Source organism: Oncorhynchus clarkii, chromosome 25 (genome assembly GCF_045791955.1).
Source record: "Oncorhynchus clarkii lewisi isolate Uvic-CL-2024 chromosome 25, UVic_Ocla_1.0, whole genome shotgun sequence".
Classification (NCBI taxonomy): Eukaryota; Metazoa; Chordata; class Actinopteri; order Salmoniformes; family Salmonidae; genus Oncorhynchus; species Oncorhynchus clarkii.
The window spans coordinates 44,363,402-44,386,539 of record NC_092171.1 but is presented as its reverse complement, the minus strand read 5'-3'; the positions used below and the strand labels follow the sequence as shown (position 1 = coordinate 44,386,539).

The 23,138-nt window shown below is 45.8% G+C and overlaps 1 protein-coding gene across 1 annotated transcript in view; it reads right to left on the bottom strand.

Annotated features, from left to right (window-relative positions):
* The window catches only part of LOC139383656 (RING finger protein 145-like), a 35,135-nt gene that overhangs the window by 5,094 nt on the left and 6,903 nt on the right, over positions 1 to 23,138 (bottom strand). The window contains exons 7-12 of the mRNA XM_071128192.1: positions 18,335 to 18,475; positions 14,284 to 14,466; positions 10,145 to 10,292; positions 9,924 to 10,023; positions 8,576 to 8,832; positions 6,226 to 7,315 (exon numbers count right to left, since the gene is read on the bottom strand). Of these exons, the coding sequence (XP_070984293.1) occupies positions 6,226 to 7,315; positions 8,576 to 8,832; positions 9,924 to 10,023; positions 10,145 to 10,292; positions 14,284 to 14,466; positions 18,335 to 18,475 (1,919 nt within the window). The remainder of the gene's footprint in view (positions 1 to 6,225; positions 7,316 to 8,575; positions 8,833 to 9,923; positions 10,024 to 10,144; positions 10,293 to 14,283; positions 14,467 to 18,334; positions 18,476 to 23,138) is intronic.

Here is a 23,138-nt window from a genome sequence, read left to right as displayed (position 1 = left end):
TTTGGGGAAGGTGCTTAAAAGGGTGTGGCACCTGAAGTTGGAGATTGCTGAGTTTTTGCAAATGAAAAGAAAATTTGGATTTCCCTCAACTGCAAGATGAAGAATGGTTGGTTGGTTGATTTTGCCTTCCCAGTGGACATCATGGCCTCATGAATGAACTGAACTCCAAACTACAAGGGAAGGACCTTTTTACACATCAGATGTACAACCTTGTCAAAGCCTTCAAGGGAAAATTACTCCTCCTGACCCGCCAAGTAGAAGCCAACAATCTCACCCACCTTCCGACACTACTAGTCTGTTCCCTATCAGATGACCTTCTGACACTACTAGTCTGTTCCCTATCAGATGACCTTCTGACACTACTAGTCTGTTCCCTATCAGACGACCTTCTGACACTACTAGTCTGTTCCCTATCAGACGACCTTCTGACACTACTAGTCTGTTCCCTATCAGATGACCTTCCGACACTACTAGTCTGTTCCCTATCAGATGACCTCCCAACACTACTAGTCTGTTCCCTATCAGACGACCTTCTGACACTACTAGTCTGTTCCCTATCAGATGACCTCCCAACACTACTAGTCTGTTCCCTATCAGACGACCTTCTGACACTACTAGTCTGTTCCCTATCAGATGACCTCCCAACACTACTAGTCTGTTCCCTATCAGATGACCTCCCAACACTACTAGTCTGTTCCCTATCAGACGACCTTCTGACACTACTAGTCTGTTCCCTATCAGATGACCTCCCAACACTACTAGTCTGTTCCCTATCAGATGACCTTCTGACACTACTAGTCTGTTCCCTATCAGATGACCTTCTGACACTACTAGTCTGTTCCCTATCAGACGACCTTCTGACACTACTAGTCTGTTCCCTATCAGATGACCTTCTGACACTACTAGTCTGTTCCCTATCAGATGACCTTCTGACACTACTAGTCTGTTCCCTATCAGATGACCTTCTGACACTACTAGTCTGTTCCCTATCAGATGACCTTCTGACACTACTAGTCTGTTCCCTATCAGATGACCTTCTGACACTACTAGTCTGTTCCCTATCAGATGACCTTCTGACACTACTAGTCTGTTCCCTATCAGATGACCTTCTGACACTACTAGGTTGTTCCCTATCAGATTACCTTCTGACACTACTAGTCTGTTCCCTATTAGACGACCTTCTGACACTACTAGTCTGTTCCCTATCAGATGACCTTCTGACACTACTAGACTGTTCCCTATCAGATGACCTTCTGACACTACTAGTCTGTTCCCTATCAGATGACCTTCTGACACTACTAGTCTGTTCCCTATCAGATGACCTTCTGACACTACTAGTCTGTTCCCTATCAGATGACCTTCTGACATTACTAGTCTGTTCCCTATCAGATGACCTTCTGACACTACTAGTCTGTTTCCTATCAGATGACCTTCTGACACTACTAGTCTGTTCCCTATCAGATGACCTTCCGACACTACTAGTCTGTTCCCTATCAGATGACCTCCCAACACTACTAGTCTGTTCCCTATCAGACGACCTTCCGACACTACTAGTCTGTTCCCTATCAGACGACCAATGGGAGAAGTATACATCACTGCTGCTGAGTCTCTTTGAACGGTGAGATTTCTCGTCGTTTTGGGGATTTCAAAGTGTTGGAGAATGACATGCTGTTGGTTTCCTCTCCTTTCACCTTCAATGTGGACCACGCTCCCACTGACCTGCAACTTGAGCTTATCGATCTTCAGTCTGATGCAGTGATTGGAGAACTATTCAAAACAACGTCACTGACGAGGTTCTATGCATCTCTCGATGAACAAAACTTTCCAAAGATTAGGAGTCGAGCTCAGAAGATGTTTGTACTGTTTGGGTTAACCTATGTATGTGAACACACATTTTCAGTGATGAAATATAACAAGTCATCTCTTACCGACTCTCACCAATCCTGCGCATAGCGACGTAGGAAACTATACTTGACTTCACTGCTCTAGAGACTTCAACGCCCATCAGAGACTTCACTCCTCACATTGATTGAGTAGTTTAAATGTAATGTTGAGCTCTCTCTCTCTCGTGTTTTTGTGCATACCCGTTAACAAGAGTTCAGACAGACGTTAATTAACCGGCACAACAGCCTAGTAACGTTAATTAACCGGCACAACAGCCTAGTAACGTTAATTAACCAGTGTAACGGATGTGAAACGCTAGCTTAATAGTGTTTCACTAGTGGAGCGGTGGGTAAACAGCCTAGTAACGTTAATTAACCGGCGCTACAGCGTGATTATGCTGCGTGTCATTATTGTAACTTTTATAACGTTTCCACGTCATTATTTGACCCTTTATCTTTTTTGACACGCAAAGACCCAAACCGCGTTCGATAGATACGCGAGATGATTCTCCATCATGTTTGCCCCTCTCCATAACCCCAATGATGACAACGGACAATTGGACCCACCAATATTTAGTAAGCGTAAATAACGGGTAAATTACCCATGCCTATAATGCACGTTAAAACTAACGTTAATGCTAACGTTACTTCACAACAATGTTACCGTTATCAGGCCCGTTTCAGCAGGTTGTTCTCCGAGGAACTTGCTTTGGTCTCTCCACAGTAGTTATGCTGCCATGTTATCAATTAAACTACCTCAAGTGGCAGTTTAGAATTAATCTCCAATCTAATTTTATATATATATATATATATATATATATTTAAACTTTTTTTAATTAATTGAGCAACAGGTTTACAATTAATCTAGGTTTAAAGTGAAAACTACATTTAGAAAAGAGGAATTATTTAATTTAACTAGGGTTCATTTAAAACTAGGTTTAAAATTTGGTGCAACAAGATTAATAGATCAACCTTGATTTGACCCGGTTTAAGAATCAATCGGTGTTGGTGCAACCCACTCTGTCTGTGTTTACAGGAAGTAGTAACAACATTGACTTTAGATCATAACAACACATTCACCAAAATGGATTTCTGAAAATATGTAAAACACCACAGGAGTCCTCTTACATTTGGGAACTTTACGGTCCTATTGATCAAACAACCATGAATGAAAAGGTCGGCTATATTTCTCCATATGCACATCAACAAGATCAACAACACTAACTCAGGGCATGCCCACTCCAGCATGCATTTGTAGTCTACTTGTGTGCTGCTATAGCCCCTTGCTTTAGCTACTGTTAGAGCTTCCATATCTGTCATGTCTTAGGAGATAGAAGCAGAGCTTCCATATCTGTCATGTTTTAGGAGATAGAAGCAGAGCTTCCATATCTGTCATGTCTTAGGAGATAGAAGCAGAGCTTCCATATCTGTCATGTCTTAGGAGATAGAAGCAGAGCTTCTATATCTGTCATGTCTTAGGAGATAGTAGCAGAGCTTCCATATCTGTCATGTCTTAGGAGATAGAAGCAGAGCTTCTATATCTGTCATGTCTTAGGAGATAGAAGCAGAGCTTCTATATCTGTCATGTCTTAGGAGATAGTAGCAGAGCTTCCATGTCTGTCATGTCTTAGGAGATAGAAGCAGAGCTTCCATGTCTGTCATGTCTTAGGAGATAGTAGCAGAGCTTCCATGTCTGTCATGTCTTAGGAGATAGTAGCAGAGCTTCCATGTCTGTCATGTCTTAGGAGATAGTAGCAGAGCTTCCATATCGGTCATGTCTTAGGAGATAGAAGCAGAGCTTCCATATCGGTCATGTCTTAGGAGATAGAAGCAGAGCTTCTATATCTGTCATGTCTTAGGAGATAGTAGCAGAGCTTCCATATCTGTCATGTCTTAGGAGATAGTAGCAGCGCTTCCATATCTGTCATGTCTTAGGAGATAGAAGCAGAGCTTCCATATCTGTCATGTCTTAGGAGATAGTAGCAGCGCTTCCATATCTGTCATGTCTTAGGAGATAGAAGCAGAGCTTCCATATCGGTCATGTCTTAGGAGATAGTAGCAGAGCTTCCATATCGGTCATGTCTTAGGAGATAGTAGCAGAGCTTCCATATCGGTCAGGTCCATCTTATTCCATTTGTAATTGAAATCTTACTGGATTTCAATAACTTTACTATTTATGTATTAAAAATGATTCTTAACACTTAAAAAATTCCTCATAATGTATCATTTATATCCTGTTTTTAGAAGTTCATTGCCGTGTTCATGATAAAATGTTTCTGCATGGCAATCATTTGAGTCACAGTTTTGGTAATTGATTAAGCATTAAAGGCATCGTTGTTGTTGAGTAAAACACAGTGTGTTTGAGTGAGAGGGAAAGAGAGAGATAGTAATGACACCGTAAAATAAGTCATTTGGCTCAACCAGTGTTTTTAATGTTAAAAAAACAGCATTATTTTGTATCAGAAATGCAGAGACGCTCAGTCTATAAGAGAAAAATACATGTTTTGTTAAATTTGATACGGTTTTCATTTGTCTAGAGAAGTCGTAGTTGACAATCATTCAACATGAGAGATTGTCCAGTTCAGATGTGTTATACTGTAATTGTTTCCCTCTTTGATGTTGAATCCTTGAGACCATGAACATATTCATGTTTTACTCTTCTTTGCTTTAAATAACGGTCAGAATATTTGTATATTTTTTTTTTTTTATTCTCCCCACATTATTATTATTATTATTTTTTTTAGGAGGTACATTTTAACAGTCAAAATGTTTTAAAAAATTGGGCGACAAACACTGAATATGCATAGGGAACATACAAAAGTGTTTCAAAATTAATATTTTTCAGCTTAATTTTTTTTTACTTTTGAAAATCTTATTCATCATTGACCCATACAGAATACCGCCCAGCCTTAATCTATAATTGTGCATTTCATAGATATCATTTCTTATCTTGGGTTTTACATGTTTGCCCCTAAATCCAATCCAGTACACACACCATTAATTAAATAACGAAATAAACACATGTATTATCAGACTGCCAGCTGAAAGGTAGGACATTAGTTTTCCAACGTTGTTTCACAAAAACAAGGCATTGTGGGGATTTTCAGTGGACTTCACCACTTCGCTAAGGTACTGTTGTGACGGAGTCCCTCCTCCTCTGTTCTGTTGTGACGGAGTCCCTCCTCCTCTGTTCTGTTGTGACAGAGTCCCTCCTCCTCTGTTCTGTTGTGACAGAGTCCCTCCTCCTCTGTTCTGCTGTGACGGAGTCCCTCCTCCTCTGTTCTGTTGTGACAGAGTCCCTCCTCCTCTGTTCTGTTGTGACAGAGTCCCTCCTCCTCTGTTCTGCTGTGACGGAGTCCCTCCTCCTCTGTTCTGCTGTGACGGAGTCCCTCCTCCTCTGTTCTGCTGTGACGGAGTCCCTCCTCCTCTGTTCTGTTGTGACGGAGTCCCTCCTCCTCTGTTCTGTTGTGACGGAGTCCCTCCTCCTCTGTTCTGTTGTGACGGAGTCCCTCCTCCTCTGTTCTGTTGTGACGGAGTCCCTCCTCCTCTGTTCTGTTGTGACGGAGTCCCTCCTCCTCTGTTCTGTTGTGACGGAGTCCCTCCTCCTCTGTTCTGTTGTGACAGAGTCCCTCTTCCTCTGTTCTGCTGTGACGGAGTCCCTCCTCCTCTGTTCTGCTGTGACGGAGTCCCTCCTCCTCTGTTCTGCTGTGACGGAGTCCCTCCTCCTCTGTTCTGCTGTGACGGAGTCCCTCCTCCTCTGTTCTGCTGTGACGGAGTCCCTCCTCCTCTGTTCTGCTGTGACGGAGTCCCTCCTCCTCTGTTCTGCTGTGACGGAGTCCCTCCTCCTCTGTTCTGCTGTGACGGAGTCCCTCCTCCTCTGTTCTGCTGTGACGGAGTCCCTCCTCCTCTGTTCTGCTGTGACGGAGTCCCTCCTCCTCTGTTCTGCTGTGACGGAGTCCCTCCTCCTCTGTTCTGCTGTGACGGAGTCCCTCCTCCTCTGTTCTGCTGTGACGGAGTCCCTCCTCCTCTGTTCTGCTGTGACGGAGTCCCTCCTCCTCTGTTCTGTTGTGACGGAGTCCCTCCTCCTCTGTTCTGTTGTGACGGAGTCCCTCCTCCTCTGTTCTGTTGTGACGGAGTCCCTCCTCCTCTGTTCTGCTGTGACGGAGTCCCTCCTCCTCTGTTCTGCTGTGACGGAGTCCCTCCTCCTCTGTTCTGCTGTGACGGAGTCCCTCCTCCTCTGTTCTGTTGTGACGGAGTCCCTCCTCCTCTGTTCTGCTGTGACGGAGTCCCTCCTCCTCTGTTCTGCTGTGACGGAGTCCCTCCTCCTCTGTTCTGCTGTGACGGAGTCCCTTCTCTGTTCTGTTGTGACGGAGTCCCTCCTCCTCGGTTCTGTTGTGACGGAGTCCCTTCTCTGTTCTGTTGTGACGGAGTCCCTCCTCCTCTGTTCTGTTGTGACGGAGTCCCTCCTCCTCTGTTCTGTTGTGACGGAGTCCCTCCTCCTCTGTTCTGTTGTGACGGAGTCCCTCCTCCTCTGTTCTGTTGTGACGGAGTCCCTCCTCCTCTGTTCTGGTGCTACTGCGTATCCTAGATCTCTGTCGCCGGGTAGATTTAACATCCCAGGGCGTGTCCAGTTCTGATTGGCTTTCATCCTGCTGTGCATGTCCACCATCTAGAGTGTGTGACCGTGGTCGTCCCCTGTGTTCACGGATCTGTTGGGTGACGTCTCCTATCCCGCTCACACTCTTAGACCTTGAGGTCTTTCTGGTTGTTGTCCCTGACATAGGTCCACATTGATTTTCTCCTACAAGGTTGTTCTCAGTCCGGCAGTTCTCTCTAGCCCCATTCATTCTAGTCAATACTCTGCCATTCTGCTCTTTGGGAGCAGATTGCACCAATAGTCCTTTGATCGTGTAGTCAACCCCTTCACTGTTGTACCTGTTGGTAGGATGAGCTCCATCCCAAGGCTCCAGGTTCTGCTTCCCTGGACTAGGACTACCCCCAGAAGAGCGTGGGCTGACGAAGCCTACAAAGTCCCCAGTGGAGCTGAAGTGGAGATCCTGGACAGGTTTCCTAAGTGGGCGTCCCGTTCTGTCCTCTCTATCTGAACCACTGGTTCCCTCTCCCAGGCTCTCTGTCCCTTCCTGCTGATCTGGGGAGCCTGGGGACGGCAGGTCAGCTGGGGGCTGGTGTGTGGCGTCCCTGACTGGAGTCTGATCTCTGGAGCTTCTCCTCTCCTCTACCCGGCCTGGCCCAGTACCTCTAGAGGGCAGAGGAGCAGCCTGGAAGTCTCCTGCCGCATGGGCTGGGGCTGGCGGGGTGGGGCGGACGGCCTGGTGGCACATGGGGCAAGTCTCCTGGACGTAGAGCCACTTACGCAGGCAGTTTCCATGGAAGAAATGTCCGCAGTACGTCAGCACGGCTGAGCTCATTTCCTGCAGAGGAAGAGATGTGGTTATTACTCAAATGAACTAACAAAAACGAACCAAACTCAAAACCCTCTCCAAGCTCTAATAGAAACCTCTTTAACCAACTCTCTGAACCAGGGCTGGTCCTGGCTGTTCTGCTGCCCCAGATAAGACGACAACAACAAAAAGACGTCTAAAATACGTATTTTCTCAGACGTTGAAATTATGTTATTTTATGTTCCGAATGAAAGTTGAACAGACGTATTTTCCGGACGTTGGGAATCAGGTTCATTTTTGGTTCTGAATGAAAGTTGAAATGACGTAATTTATAGAAGTCTATGTTTGAGCCAAATCAAGGCTGGTTCCCGACCGGACTAAATCGCAACCAAACATAGACATGGAAGTCGACCTAGAAATCAAGGGTAGTCTGGACAGGACAACAACAAAAAAGACGTCGGCCCGTGCTTTCTGAGGTACAGCCTACGGTGTTGACTGAAAATACATTTTAGGAATGTCCATCTATGTGTTAGGCCGACCTTTGGTAAAACACCAAAAAAATATGTCCAAAAGACATCGGCCGTGCTTACTGGGGTACACCCGTACATGTGGCAGGCCCATCCATGTCGTAGGCCCATCCATGTGGTAGACCCATACATACATGTGGTAGACCCATACATACATGTGGTAGACCCATACATACATATGGTAGACCCATACATACATATGGTAGACCCATACATACATATGGTAACCCATACATACATATGGTAACCCATACATACATATGGTAACCCATACATACATATGGTAGACCCATACATACATGTGGTAGACCCATACATACATGTGGTAGACCCATACATACATGTGGTAGACCCATACATACATGTGGTAGGCCCGTACATGTGGTAGACCCATACATGTGGTAGACCCATACATGTGGTAGACCCATTCATATGGTAGACCCATACATACATATGGTAACCCATACATACATATGGTAACCCATACATACATATGGTAGACCCATACATACATATGGTAGACCCATACATACATGTGGTAGACCCATACATACATGTGGTAGACCCATACATACATGTGGTAGGCCCGTACATGTGGTAGGCCCGTACATGTGGTAGGCCCGTACATGTGGTAGACCCATACATGTGGTAGACCCATACATGTGGTAGACCCATACATGTGGCACTACTTTTGACCAGGGCCCATATAGAGAATAGGGTTGACATGTAGGACACATCATAGAGCGTTTTATGACTGACTGACCTGGAAGCAAATGGCACAAACGTCGTTGTGTTGCTGCAGCTGATTGGCCGTGGCCCGGGGGAGGGAGTTGATCTTCTTGGCTGCTTCCTGTCTAAGCAGGAAGCTCCTCCAGCCGGTCTGGGCTCTGAGCCACACGTTGAAGTAGCAGTGTATGATGATGATTGAGGCACCCATCCAGCTCCACTCCCCAAACAGAGATTCCCAGGTCCCGTAAGCCACCACGCAGAGAGCCACAACGAACTCCAGCACGCGGCTGACTGGGAGTCACATTTGAGTCATTTAGCAGACTCTCTTACCCAGAGGGCCTTTACATACTGTAGCTCAGTACAACAACCACATCTCAGTCACAGTAAGTCAAACTTTCCACAATAAAGCAGCTATTAGCAAAGTCAGAGCTAGTATAACAAAGACAAGTGTTAGGACAGGTACAACAGGACAGGACAGGACACTATAGGACAGGTAAGTACAGGACAGGACACTACAGGACAGGTAAGTACAGAAGGATATAGGACAGGTGACTACAGGACAGGAGAGTACAGGACAGGTCCCTACAGGACAGGTAAGTACAGGAGGGTACAGGACAGGAGGGTACAGGACAGGTGTCTACAGGACAGGAGAGTACAGGACAGGACACTATAGGACAGGTAAGTACAGGACAGGACACTACAGGACAGGTAAGTACAGGACAGGACACTATAGGACAGGTAAGTACAGGACAGGACACTACAGGACAGGTAAGTACAGGAGGGTACAAGACAGGTGACTACAGGACAGGAGAGTACAGGACAGAAGAGTACAGGACAGGAGAGTACAGGACAGGTGACTACAGGACAGGTGACTACAGGACAGGTGACTACAGGACAGGTGACTACAGGACAGGTGACTACAGGAGAGTACAGTACAGGAGAGTACAGGACAGGAGAGTACAGGACAGGAGAGTACAGGACAGTGGACTACAGGACAGGTGACTACAGGACAAGAAAGTACAGGACATGTGGTTACAGGACAGGAGGGTACAGGACAGGAGGGTACAGGACAGGAGAGTACAGGACAGGTGACTACAGGACAGGTGACTACAGGACAGGTGACTACAGGAGAGTACAGGACAGGAGAGTACAGTACAGGAGAGTACAGGACAGGAGAGTACAGGACAGGAGAGTACAGGACAGTGGACTACACGACAGGTGACTACAGGACAAGAAAGTACAGGACATGTGGTTACAGGACAGGAGGGTACAGGACAGGAGGGTACAGGACAGGTGACTACAGGACAGGAGTGTACAGGACAGGTGACTACAGGACAGGAGTGTACAGGACAGGTGACTACAGGACAGGTATTTTGTGTTACCTGCATTGACCCAATAGATGATCTCATCCAGGCTGTCTATAGGGTCGCTACAGGACAGCTCAACCATGAAGAGGGAGTAGATCAGCAAGGTACCTGTCACCTGGGAGACCAGCCAAACAACAACAAAAAGTCTAGCATTCATTTCTAGACTGAGAAAAACGCGGTTTACTTCAGAGAAAAGGAGCCTGTTAAGAGATGACTCCTACAGTTATGTGAGTTACCTGCAGAGAGGTGAGCATGCAGCTGGAGACCAGGATGAGGAGCCAGAAGTCCATGTGGAAGAACTGGGAGATTTTATATGCCATGTATCCTGGGAACACCAGCAGGACCAGACACATACTGAGACCTCTGAAGTGTTTCCATAGACTCCTACAGGGAGAGAGAGAGGTAGAGAGAGAGAGAGAGAGAGAGAGAGAGAGAGAGAGGTAGAGAGAGAGAGAGAGAGAGAGAGAGAGGTAGAGAGAGTGAGGTAGAGAAAGAGAGAGGTAGAGAGAGAGAGAGACAGAGAGAGAGGCAGAGAAAGAGACAGAGAGAGAGAGAAAGAGAGAGGGAGACAGAGAGAAAGAGAGAGGCAGAGAGAGAGGCAGAGAGAGAGAGGCAGCAAGAGAAAGAGAGAGGCAGAGAGCGAGAGAGAGAGAGAGAGAAAGAAAGGGAGAGAAAAAGAGAAAGAAAGGGAGAGTGAGGAGAGAACGGAGACGGAGAGAAAGAGGTCATCACCATAAACTCCTATAGGCACAGAGCGAGAGAGAGGAAGGGCATCACTGGTCTCTTACCATAACTACAGAGCGAGAGAGAGGAAGGGCATCACTGGTCTCTTACCATAACTACAGAGCGAGAGAGAGGAAGGGCATCACTGGTCTCTTACCATAACTACAAGGACAGCAACCCTGAGTTGGTATAGAATGGCACTTGCAGGGTTGTGGGTTCGATTCCCACGGGGGATCAGTATGAAAGATGTATCACTCACTACTGCTAAATGACTAAAAATGTGTGGATATTGACAGAAGTCACTGTTGACAGACAGGAGTCTTGATCCACTGCCGTAGGGTCAACACAGAAAACGGTATAATATGAACCTGTTGGCCGTGACTAGTTGTTCTCAAACAAATCTAATCTAAATGAGTCACATGTGCCGAATACAACAGGTGTAGTAGACCTTACAGTGAAATGCTGAATACAACAGGTGTAGTAGACCTCACAGTGAAATGCTGAATACAACAGGTGTAGTAGACCTCACAGTGAAATGCCGAATACAACAGGTGTAGTAGACCTCACAGTGAAATGCTGAATATAACAGGTGTAGTAGACCTCACAGTGAAATGCTGAATACAACAGGTGTAGTAGACCTCACAGTGAAATGCTGAATACAACAGGTGTAGTAGACCTCACAGTGAAATGCTGAATACAACAGGTGTAGTAGACCTCACAGTGAAATGCTGAATACAACAGGTGTAGTCGACCTTACAGTGAAATGCTGAATACAACAGGTGTAGTAGACCTGACAGTGAAATGCTGAATACAACAGGTGTAGTAGACCTTACAGTGAAATGCTGAATACAACAGGTGTAGTAGACCTTACAGTGAAATGCTGAATACAACAGGTGTAGTAGACCTCACAGTGAAATGCTGAATACAACAGGTGTAGTAGACCTTACAGTGAAATGCTGAATACAACAGGTGTAGTAGACCTTACAGTGAAATGCTGAATACAACAGGTGTAGTAGACCTTACAGTGAAATGCTGAATACAACAGGTGTAGTAGACCTCACAGTGAAATGCCGAATACAACAGGTGTAGTAGACCTCACAGTGAAATGCTGAATACAACAGGTGTAGTAGACCTCACAGTGAAATGTTTACTTACAAGCCTTTTAACCAACAGTGCAGTTCAAGAAATACAGTTAAGAAAATATTTCCCAACTACAGTAAAACATTCTAAAAAGTAACAGAATAAAATAACGAGGCGATATACAGGGGGTACGGAGTCAGTGTGCAAGGTTATAGGTTAGTTGAGGTAATTTGGTGAAGTAACTATGCATAGATAATAAACAGCGAGTAGCAGCAGTGTACAATGTAAATTGTCCGGTGGCCATTTGATTCATTGTTCAGCAGCCTTATGGCTTGGGGGGGTAGAGAATCAGTGTACAACGATACATACCATTTTGAGCCAGAACATGTGTGACTGCTCTTAAGCTATTGACTGTACCTGTTTCTAGACACCACCCCCCCCCCCCCCCCTGTTTCTAGATACCCCCAGGGCCAGGGGTTAGACTGTACCTGTTTCTAGATGCCCCCAGGGCCAGGGGTTAGACTGTACCTGTTTCTAGATACCCCCAGGGCCAGGGGTTAGACTGTACCGGTTTCTAGACGCCCCCAGGGCCAGGGGTTAGACTGTACCTGTTTCTAGACACCCCCCAGGGCCAGGATGATGGGGTTAGACTGTACCTGTTTCTAGACACCCCCCAGGGCCTGGGGTTAGACTGTACCTGTTTCTAGATGCCCCCCAGGGCCAGGCTGATGGGGTTAGACTGTACCTGTTTCTAGACACCCCCAGGGCCAGGGGTTAGACTGTACCTGTTTCTAGACACCCCCCAGGGCCAGGGGTCAGACTGTACCTGTTTCTTGACACCCCCAGGGCCAGAATGATGGGGTTAGACTGTACCTGTTTCTAGACGCCCCCAGGGCCAGGATGATGGGGTTAGACTGTACCTGTTTCTAGACGCCCCCAGGGCCAGGATGATGGGGTTAGACTGTACCCGTTTCTAGATGCCCCCCAGGGCCAGGGGTTAGACTGTACCTGTTTCTAGATGCCCCCCAGGGCCAGGATGATGGGGTTAGACTGTACCTGTTTCTAGACACCCCCCAGGGCCAGGATAATGGGGTTTAAACTGTACCTGTTTCTAGACACCCCCAGGGCCAGGGGTTAGACTGTACCTGTTTCTAGATGCCCCCAGGGCCAGGGGTTAGAATGTACCTGTTTCTAGACACCCCCAGGGCCAGGGGTTAGACTGTACCTGTTTCTAGATGCCCCCCAGGGCCAGGGGTTAGACTGTACCTGTTTCTAGACACCCCCAGGGCCAGGGGTTAGAATGTACCTGTTTCTAGACACCCCCAGGGCCAGGGGTTAGACTGTACCTGTTTCTAGATGCCCCCCAGGGCCAGGATGATGGGGTTAGACTGTACCTGTTTCTAGACACCCCCCAGGGCCAGGATAATGGGGTTCAAACTGTACCTGTTTCTAGACACCCCCAGGGCCAGGGGTTAGACTGTACCTGTTTCTAGATGCCCCCAGGGCCAGGATGATGGGGTTAGACTGTACCTGTTTCTAGACACCCCCCAGGGCCAGGATAATGGGGTTAGACTGTACCTGTTTCTAGACACCCCCAGGGCCAGGGGTTAGACTGTACCTGTTTCTAGATGCCCCCAGGGCCAGGATGATGGGGTTAGACTGTACCTGTTTCTAGACACCCCCCAGGGCCAGGATAATGGGGTTAGACTGTACCTGTTTCTAGACACCCCCAGGGCCAGGGGTTAGACTGTACCTGTTTCTAGATGCCCCCAGGGCCAGGATGATGGGGTTAGACTGTACCTGTTTCTAGACACCCCCAGGGCCAGGGGTTAGACTGTACCTGTTTCTAGACACCCCCAGGGCCAGGGGTTAGACTGTACCTGTTTCTAGACACCCTCAGGGCCAGGGATTAGACTGTACCTGTTTCTAGACACCCCCAGGGCCAGGATGATGGGGCTAGACTGTACCTGTTTCTAGACGCCCCCAGAGCCAGGATGATGGGGTTAGACTGTACCGGTTTCTAGACACCCCCAGGGCCAGGGGTTAGACTGTACCTGTTTCTAGACACCCCCAGGGCCAGGGGTTAGACTGTACCTGTTTCTAGATGCCCCCCAGGGTCAGGGGTTAGACTGTACCTGTTTCTAGATGCCCCCAGGGCCATGATGATGGGGTTAGACTGTACCTGTTTCTAGACACCCCCAGGGCCAGGGGTTAGACTGTACCTGTTTCTAGACACCCCCAGGGCCAGGGGTTAGACTGTACCTGTTTCTAGATGCCCCCCAGGGTCAGGGGTTAGACTGTACCTGTTTCTAGATGCCCCCAGGGCCAGGATGATGGGGTTAGACTGTACCTGTTTCTAGACACCCCCAGGGCCAGGGGTTAGACTGTACCTGTTTCTAGATGCCCCCAGGGCCAGGATGATGGGGTTAGACTGTACCTGTTTCTAGACACCCCCCAGGGCCTGGGGTTAGACTGTACCTGTTTCTAGACACCCCCAGGGCAAGGATGATGGGGTTAGACTGTACCTGTTTCTAGACGCCCCCAGGGCCAGGATGATGGGGTTAGACTGTACCTGTTTCTAGACGCCCCCAGGGCCAGGATGATGGGGTCTGTGATCTCTATCATGGACTGCAGAGTGGAGGTGACGACGATGAAGAGGATGATACTGAGGAGGAAGGTGCGTTGCAGAGCCTGCATGTCTAAAAGACCCGTCTGAAGAGCCAGCAGCAGCAACGTTACCCCTTCAGTCACACCTCTGGTGGGGAGAAACACAACGTTACCCCCTCAGTCACTCCTCTGGTGGGGAGAAACACAACGTTACCCCTTCAGTCACACCTCTGGTGGGGAGAAACACAACGTTACCCCCTCAGTCACTCCTCTGGTGGGGAGAAACACAACGTTACCCCTTCAGTCACTCCTCTGGTGGGGAGAAACACAACGTTACCCCCTCAGTCACTCCTCTGGTGGGGAGAAACACAACGTTACCCCCTCAGTCACTCCTCTGGTGGGGAGAAACACAACGTTACCCCTTCAGTCAAACCTCTGGTGGGGAGAAAAACAACGTTACCCCCTCAGTCACTCCTCTGGTGGGGAGAAACACAACGTTACCCCCTCAGTCACTCCTCTGGTGGGGAGAAACACAACGTTACCCCTTCAGTCACTCCTCTGGTGGGGAGAAACACAACGTTACCCCCTCAGTCACACCTCTGGTGGGGAGACACACAGACTCAACGTTACCCCCTCAGTCACTCCTCTGGTGGGGAGAAACACAACGTTACCCCCTCAGTCACACCTCTGGTGGGGAGACACACAGACTCAACGTTACCCCCTCAGTCACTCCTCTGGTGGGGAGAAACACAACGTTACCCCTTCAGTCACCCCTCTGGTGGGGAGAAACACAACGTTACCCCCTCAGTCACACCTCTGGTGGGGAGAAACACAACGTTACCCCCTCAGTCACTCCTCTGGTGGGGAGACACACAACGTTACCCCCTCAGTCACTCCTCTGGTGGGGAGAAACACAACGTTACCCCTTCAGTCACACCTCTGGTGGGGAGAAACACAACGTTACCCCCTCAGTCACTCCTCTGGTGGGGAGAAACACAACGTTACCCCTTCAGTCACACCTCTGGTGGGGAGACACACAGACTCAACGTTACCCCCTCAGTCACACCTCTGGTGGGGAGAAACACAACGTTACCCCCTCAGTCACTCCTCTAGTGGGGAGAAACACAACGTTACCCCCTCAGTCACACCTCTGGTGGGGAGAAACACAACGTTACCCCTTCAGTCACACCTCTGGTGGGGAGAAACACAACGTTACCCCCTCAGTCACTCCTCTAGTGGGGAGAAACACAACGTTACCCCCTCAGTCACACCTCTGGTGGGGAGAAACACAACGTTACCCCCTCAGTCACACCTCTGGTGGGGAGACACACAGACTCAACGTTACCCCCTCAGTCACTCCTCTGGTGGGGAGAAACACAACGTTACCCCCTCAGTCACACCTCTGGTGGGGAGACACACAGACTCAACGTTACCCCCTCAGTCACTCCTCTGGTGGGGAGAAACACAACGTTACCCCCTCAGTCACACCTCTGGTGGGGAGACACACAGACTCAACGTTACCCCCTCAGTCACACCTCTGGTGGGGAGAAACACAACGTTACCCCCTCAGTCACTCCTCTGGTGGGGAGAAACACAACGTTACCCCTTCAGTCACCCCTCTGGTGGGGAGAAACACAACGTTACCCCCTCAGTCACTCCTCTGGTGGGGAGAAACACAACGTTACCCCCTCAGTCACACCTCTGTTGGGGAGACACACACACACACACAACGTTACCCCCTCAGTCACACCTCTGGTGGGGAGAAACACAACGTTACCCCCTCAGTCACTCCTCTGGTGGGGAGAAACACAATGTTACCCCCTCAGTCACTCCTCTGGTGGGGAGAAACACAACGTTACCCCCTCAGTCACACCTCTGGTGGGGAGAAACACAACGTTACCCCCTCAGTCACTCCTCTGGTAGGGAGAAACACAATGTTACCCCCTCAGTCACTCCTCTGGTGGGGAGAAACACAACGTTACCCCCTCAGTCACTCCTCTAGTGGGGAGAAACACAACGTTACCCCCTCAGTCACACCTCTGGTGGGGAGAAACACAACGTTACCCCCTCAGTCACTCCTCTAGTGGGGAGAAACACAACGTTACCCCCTCAGTCACACCTCTGGTGGGGAGAAACACAACGTTACCCCCTCAGTCACACCTCTGGTGGGACACACACACACACACACAGACACACACACAATAATACTTGTAATGGTGCTCCTGAGAGAAATTCAACCACATAATGAAACAGAGTCAAGAAGTGGGGTGGCAGGGTAGCCTAGTGGTTAGAGCGTTGGACTAGTAACCGGAAGGTTGCAAGATCAAACCCTCGAGCTGACAAGGTCTGTCGTTCTGCCCCTGAACAGGCAGTTAACCCACTAGGCCGTCATTGAAAATAAGAATTTGTTCTTAACTGACTTGCCTAGTTAAATAAAGGTAAAACATTTTTTTTTTAAAGTATGGCTGATTCTGTATTCCCTCTATAGTGCACTGCAAAAGAGAATAGGGTCCTGGTCAACAGTAGTGTTCTATATAGGGTCCTGGTCTACAGTAGTGTACTATATAGGGTCCTGGTCTACAGTAGTGTTCTATATAGGGTCCTGGTCTACAGTAGTGTTCTATATAGGGTCCTGGTCTACAGTAGTGTTCTATATAGGGTCCTGGTCAACAGTAGTGTTCTATATAGGGTCCTGGTCAACAGTAGTGTTCTATATAGGGTCCTGGTCTACAGTAGTGTTCTATATAGGGAATAGGGTCCTGGTCAACAGTAGTGTACTATATAGGGTCCTGGTCTACAGTAGTGTACTATATAGGGTCCTGGTCAACAGTAGTGTTCTATATAGGGTCCTGGTCAACAGTAGTGTTCTATATAGGGTCCTGGTCTACAGTAGTGTACTATATAGGGTCCTGGTCTACAGTAGTGTTCTATATAGGGTCCTGGTCTACAGTAGTGTTCTATATAGGGTCCTGGTCTACAGTAGTGTTCTATATAGGGTCCTGGTCAACAGTAGTGTTCTATATAGGGTCCTGGTCTACAGTAGTGTTCTATATAGGGAATAGGGTCCTGGTCAACAGTAGTGTACTATATAGGGTCCTGGTCTACAGTAGTGTACTATATAGGGTCCTGGTCAACAGTAGTGTTCTATATAGGGTCCTGGTCAACAGTAGTGTTCTATATAGGGTCCTGGTCTACAGTAGTGTACTATATAGGGTCCTGGTCTACAGTAGTGTTCTATATAGGGTCCTGGTCTACAGTAGTGTTCTATATAGGGTCCTGGTCTACAGTAGTGTTCTATATAGGGTCCTGGTCTACAGTAGTGTTCTATATAGGGTCCTGGTCAACAATAGTGTTCTATATAGGGTCCTGGTCAACAGTAGTGTTCTATATAGGGTCCTGGTCTACAGTAGTGTTCTATATAGGGTCCTGGTCTACAGTAGTGTTCTATATAGGGTCCTGGTCTACAGTAGTGTTCTATATAGGGTTCTGGTCTACAGTAGTGTTCTATTTAGGGAATAGGGTCCTGGTCAACAGTAGTGTTCTATATAGGGTCCTGGTCAACAGTAGTGTACTATATAGGGTCCTGGTCAACAGTAGTGTTCTATATAGGGTCCTGGTCTACAGTAGTGTTCTATATAGGGTCCTGGTCTACATTAGTGTTCTATATAGGGTCCTGGTCAACAGTAGTGTTCTATATAGGGCCCTGGTCAACAGTAGTGTTCTATATAGGGTCCTGGTCTACATTAGTGTTCTATATAGGGTCCTGGTCAACAGTAGTGTTCTATATAGGGTCCTGGTCAACAGTAGTGTTCTATATAGGGCCCTGGTCTACAGTAGTGTTCTATATAGGGAATAGGGCCCTGGTCAACAATAGTGTTCTATATAGGGCCCTGGTCAACAGTAGTGTACTATATAGGGAATAGGGCTCTGGTCAACAGTAGTACACTATATAGGGAATAGGGTCCTGGAATAGGGTCCTAGACACCTGCCTTGTGTAACCCCACCCCCCAGCCCACCTGTGCATGACGTTGTCATTCTGTACTGCAGTGTAGCCCCCCAGGTAGAACTTGGTGAGGTTGAGCAGCCCCAGGCCCAGGTAAGACACCACCGACGTCAGGCCCAGCAGGGAGTAGGGCGTGACACAGCACTCAGAGACACTGAGGAGAGAACACAGACAGACACAGCACTCAGAGACACTGAGGAGAGAGAGAGGGCGGGCGGACAGACAGGCGATAGATAATATGTTGATCTTCTTTATCTTCAGAGCCTTCAGAAAGTATTCACACCTTTTTACACATTTGGTTGTGTTACATAGTGGGATTAAAATGGATTCAAGACATAGTGGGATTAAAATGGATTCAAGACATAGTGGGATTAAAATGGATTCAAGACATAGTGGGATTAAAATGGATTCAATACACAGTGGGATTAAAATGGATTCATACATAGTGGGATTAAAATGGATTCAAGGCATAGTGGGATTAAAATGGATTCAAGGCATACATAGTGGGATTCAAATTGATTCAATACATAGTGGGATTAAAATGGATTCAAGGCATACATAGTGGGATTAAAATTGATTCAATACATACATAGTGGGATTAAAATGGATTCAAGACATAGTGGGATTAAAATGGATTCAAGACATAGTGGGATTAAAATGGATTCAATACATAGTGGATTAAAATGGATTCAATACATAGTGGGATTAAAATGGATTCAAGACATAGTGGGATTAAAATGGATTCAAGACACAGTTGGATTAAAATGGATTCAAGACACAGTTGGATTAAAATGGATTCAAGGCATAGTGGGATTAAAATGGATTCAAGGCATACATAGTGGGATTAAAATGGATTCAAGACATAGTGGGATTAAAATGGATTCAATACATAGTGGGATTCAAATGGATTCAAGACATAGTGGGATTAAAATGGATTCAATACATAGTGGGATTAAAATGGATTCAAGGCATACATAGTGGGATTAAAATGGATTCAAGGCATACATAGTGGGATTAAAATGGATTCAAGGCATACATAGTGGGATTCAAATGGATTCAATACACAGTGGGATTAAAATTGATTCAATACACAGTGGGATTAAAATGGATTCAATACACAGTGGGATTAAAATGGATTCAATACACAGTGGGATTAAAATGGATTCAATACATAGTGGGATTAAAATGGATTCAAGACATAGTGGGATTAAAATGGATTCAAGACACAGTGGGATTAAAATGGATTCAATACACAGTGGGATTAAAATGGATTCAATACACAGTGGGATTAAAATGGATTCAATACACAGTGGGATTAAAATGGATTCAATACACAGTGGGATTAAAATGGATTCAAGACACAGTGGGATTAAAATGGATTCAATACATAGTGGGATTAAAATGGATTCAAGACACAGTGGGATTAAAATGGATTCAAGACACAGTGGGATTAAAAATGATTCAAGACACAGTGGGATTAAAATGGATTCAATACACAGTGGGATTAAAATGGATTCAAGACACAGTGGGATTAAAATGGATTCAATACATAGTGGGATTAAAATGGATTCAAGACACAGTGGGATTAAAATGGATTCAAGACACAGTGGGATTAAAAATGATTCAAGACACAGTGGGATTAAAATGGATCTCATTGTCATTTCGTGTCAACGATCTACACAAAATACTCTGTAATGTCAAAGTGGAAGAAAAATTCTAAATTTTCTAAAAGATGAAAAATAAAACACTTTCTTGATGACATAAATGTTCAACCCTGAGTCAATAGATGTTAGAAGCACCCTTGGCAGCGATTACAGCTGTGTCTCTAAGTCTCTAAGAGCTGTGAGTCTTTCTGAGTAAATCTCTAAAAGCTGTGAGTCTTTCTGGGTAAGTCTCTAAGAGCTGCGAGTCTTTCTGGGTAAGTATCTAAGAGCTGTGAGTCTTTCTGGGTAAGTCTCTAAGAGCTGTGAGTCTTTCTGGGTAAGTCTCTAAGAGCTGTGAGTCTTTCTGGGTAAGTCTCTAAGAGCTTTGCACACCTGGATTGTACAATATTTGCACTTGATTAATTTTACAATTCTTTAAGCTCTGTCAAGTTGTTTGTTGATCATTGCTAGACAGCCATTTTCAAGCCGATTTAAACCTGTAACTTTTTGGGGCGACCGGACCAAATGCACATAGAAATGTGTGTTATAGATCAGTCATTCTCATTGAAAGCCAGTCTAAGAAGCTGTAGATCTGTTCCATGTACGTTATTTCTATGCTTCCCGTTCTTAAACTTAGTTTTCATGTCTTTTACTTTCAGTTTTGTACACCAGCTTCAAAGAGCTGAAAACAAAATCTTTTTGGGGGTTATGGAAAATATATTTCACAGCGGTTTAGATGGTACACTGATTCTCTACAACATATTCGTTTATATTTGTCACATAAACTGAAATTAGGACAAACTATTTTTGGAGCAATTTAGTGCATCTCTAAGTCAAAACTGTAACTAGGCCACTAGGGAACATTCAGTGTCGTCTTGGTAAGCGACTCCAGTGTAGATTTGGCCTTGTGTTTTTAGGTTATTGTCCTGCTGAAAAGTGAATTTCTTCTCCCAATGTCTGGTGGAAAGCAGACTGAACCAGGTTTTCCTCCAGAGTTTTTTTTTTCCCCCCTCACCTTAACTCCAGTATGTTTATGTTTATCCTTAAACTCCCTAGTCAACAAACATGAATGACATCACACTTGCTCAGACCCACACGTTCCCACAATATCAACACCAAATGTTGTTTCTAATAACTTGTAAGACTCTGCCCCATATCACTTCAGATTGTGTTACGTTGTTTCTGTCGCTAGACAGATTTTTTACATTTTTATATTTCAATAAAAAATCTGTTATGTTATTAATGTTTGTTGAAATGTATGCATGTAAATGTTACATTGTCTATTGTTTTTGTCGATGTATGTTTGTGTTTATTGTAAAAATATAAGCAAAAAAACTCACTAGTCCTTGCCGTTGACAAGCATACCCATAACATGATACAGCCACCACCATGCTTGAAAATATAAAGAGTGGTACTCAGTGATGTTGTGTTGGATTTGTCCCAAACATACAGTACACGCTTTGTATTCATAAAGCCATATGTTTTTCAGTAATACTTTAGTGCCGTGTTGGAAACAGGAAGCATGTTTTGGAATATTGTTATTCTGTACAAGATTCATTCTTTTCACTCTGTCATTCAGGTTATCATTGTTGATTAATTATCGTAGCCATTAAACTCTGTAACTGTTTTAAAGTTAACATTTGTCTCATGATGAAATCCCTGAGCGGTTTCCTTCCTCTCCGGCAACTGAGTTAGGAAGGACGCCTATATATTGAGACACAGCTTAGCCTTTTGTTAATCACCCTGTCATCTCAGATTTTCAAAATATGCTTTACAGCCAAAGCTAGACAAGCATTTGTGTAAGTTTATCGATAGCCTAGCATAGCATTATGCCTTGCTAGCAGCAGGCAACCTTGTCACAAATCAGAAAAGCAATCAAATTAAATCGTTTACCTTTGATGAGCTTCGGATGTTTTCACTCACGAGACTCCCAGATAGATAGCAAATGTTCATTTTTTCCAAAAAGATTATTTTTGTAGGCGAAATAGCTCCATTTGTTCTTCACATTTGGCTGAGAAATCGCCCGGAAATTGCAGTCACGAAAACGCCGAAAAATATTCCAAATTAGCTCCATAATATTGACAGAAACATGGCAAACGTTGTTTATAATCAATCCTCAAGGTGTTTTTCAAATATCTATTCGATAATATATCCGCCGGGACAATTAGTTTTTCAGTAGGACCGATTGGAAAAATGGCTACCTCTGTATTTTAAGCGAGAGTCACTCTGGGAGCCATCAGGTGACCACTTGTGCAATGTAGCCGCTTACAGGTATTCTTCAACATAAATGCGTAAAACTACGTCACAATGCTGTAGACACCTTGGGGAATACGTAGAAAGAGTAATCTGGTTGATAGCCCATTCACTGCTCAATAGGGACGCATTGGAACGCAGCGCTTTCAAAACATGAGGCACTTCCGGATTGGATTTTTCTCAGGCTTTCGCCTGCAACATCAGTTCTTTTATACTCACAGACAATATTTGTACAGTTTTGGAAACTTTAGAGTGTTTTCTATCCTAAGCTGTCAATTATATGCATATTCTAGCATCTTGTTCTGACAAAATATCCCGTTTACTACGAGAACGTTATTTTTCCAAAAATGAAAATACTGCCCCCTAGTCACAAAAGGTTAAAGCTAACATTAGCTGACTGGCTCACTAGCTAACATTACCTGTATGATCTGTGTAGTAATATTATTTGTATCTCAGAGCCATTTGCATTGCTAGTTACAGCCTAATGTTAGCTAGTTAGCTAACATTGAACCTGTTTTGGTTAGCTACCTACAGATTCATGCAGGGTAGTAACGTTATGAGTTGGGATTATGGTTCATTGTTTAGCTAGCTAGCTACATGTCTAAACAAAAGACTCCACTATGCAAGTAACCATTTCGATAGAATGTTCATGGTGTCATTTCGACAACTGTTGATAGACGTAGCTGGTAAATTCACTCTCGTCTGAGTGCCACAGCGCAGACTAACTGACACATTTACGAACGCTCGACACCCGTTGAATACGGTCGGTGTGGGTAAACGTTGGCAAAGAAAAATGTTTTATTAAATTGTTGCCGGCAGCACAGTTACAAGTCACCAACGCTCTGGATAACATGAAAACAGCCTAACCAGCTCTGCTAGGGAGAGTAAAATGGTCAGAGTGAGGTGTTGTGTCTGGAAGTA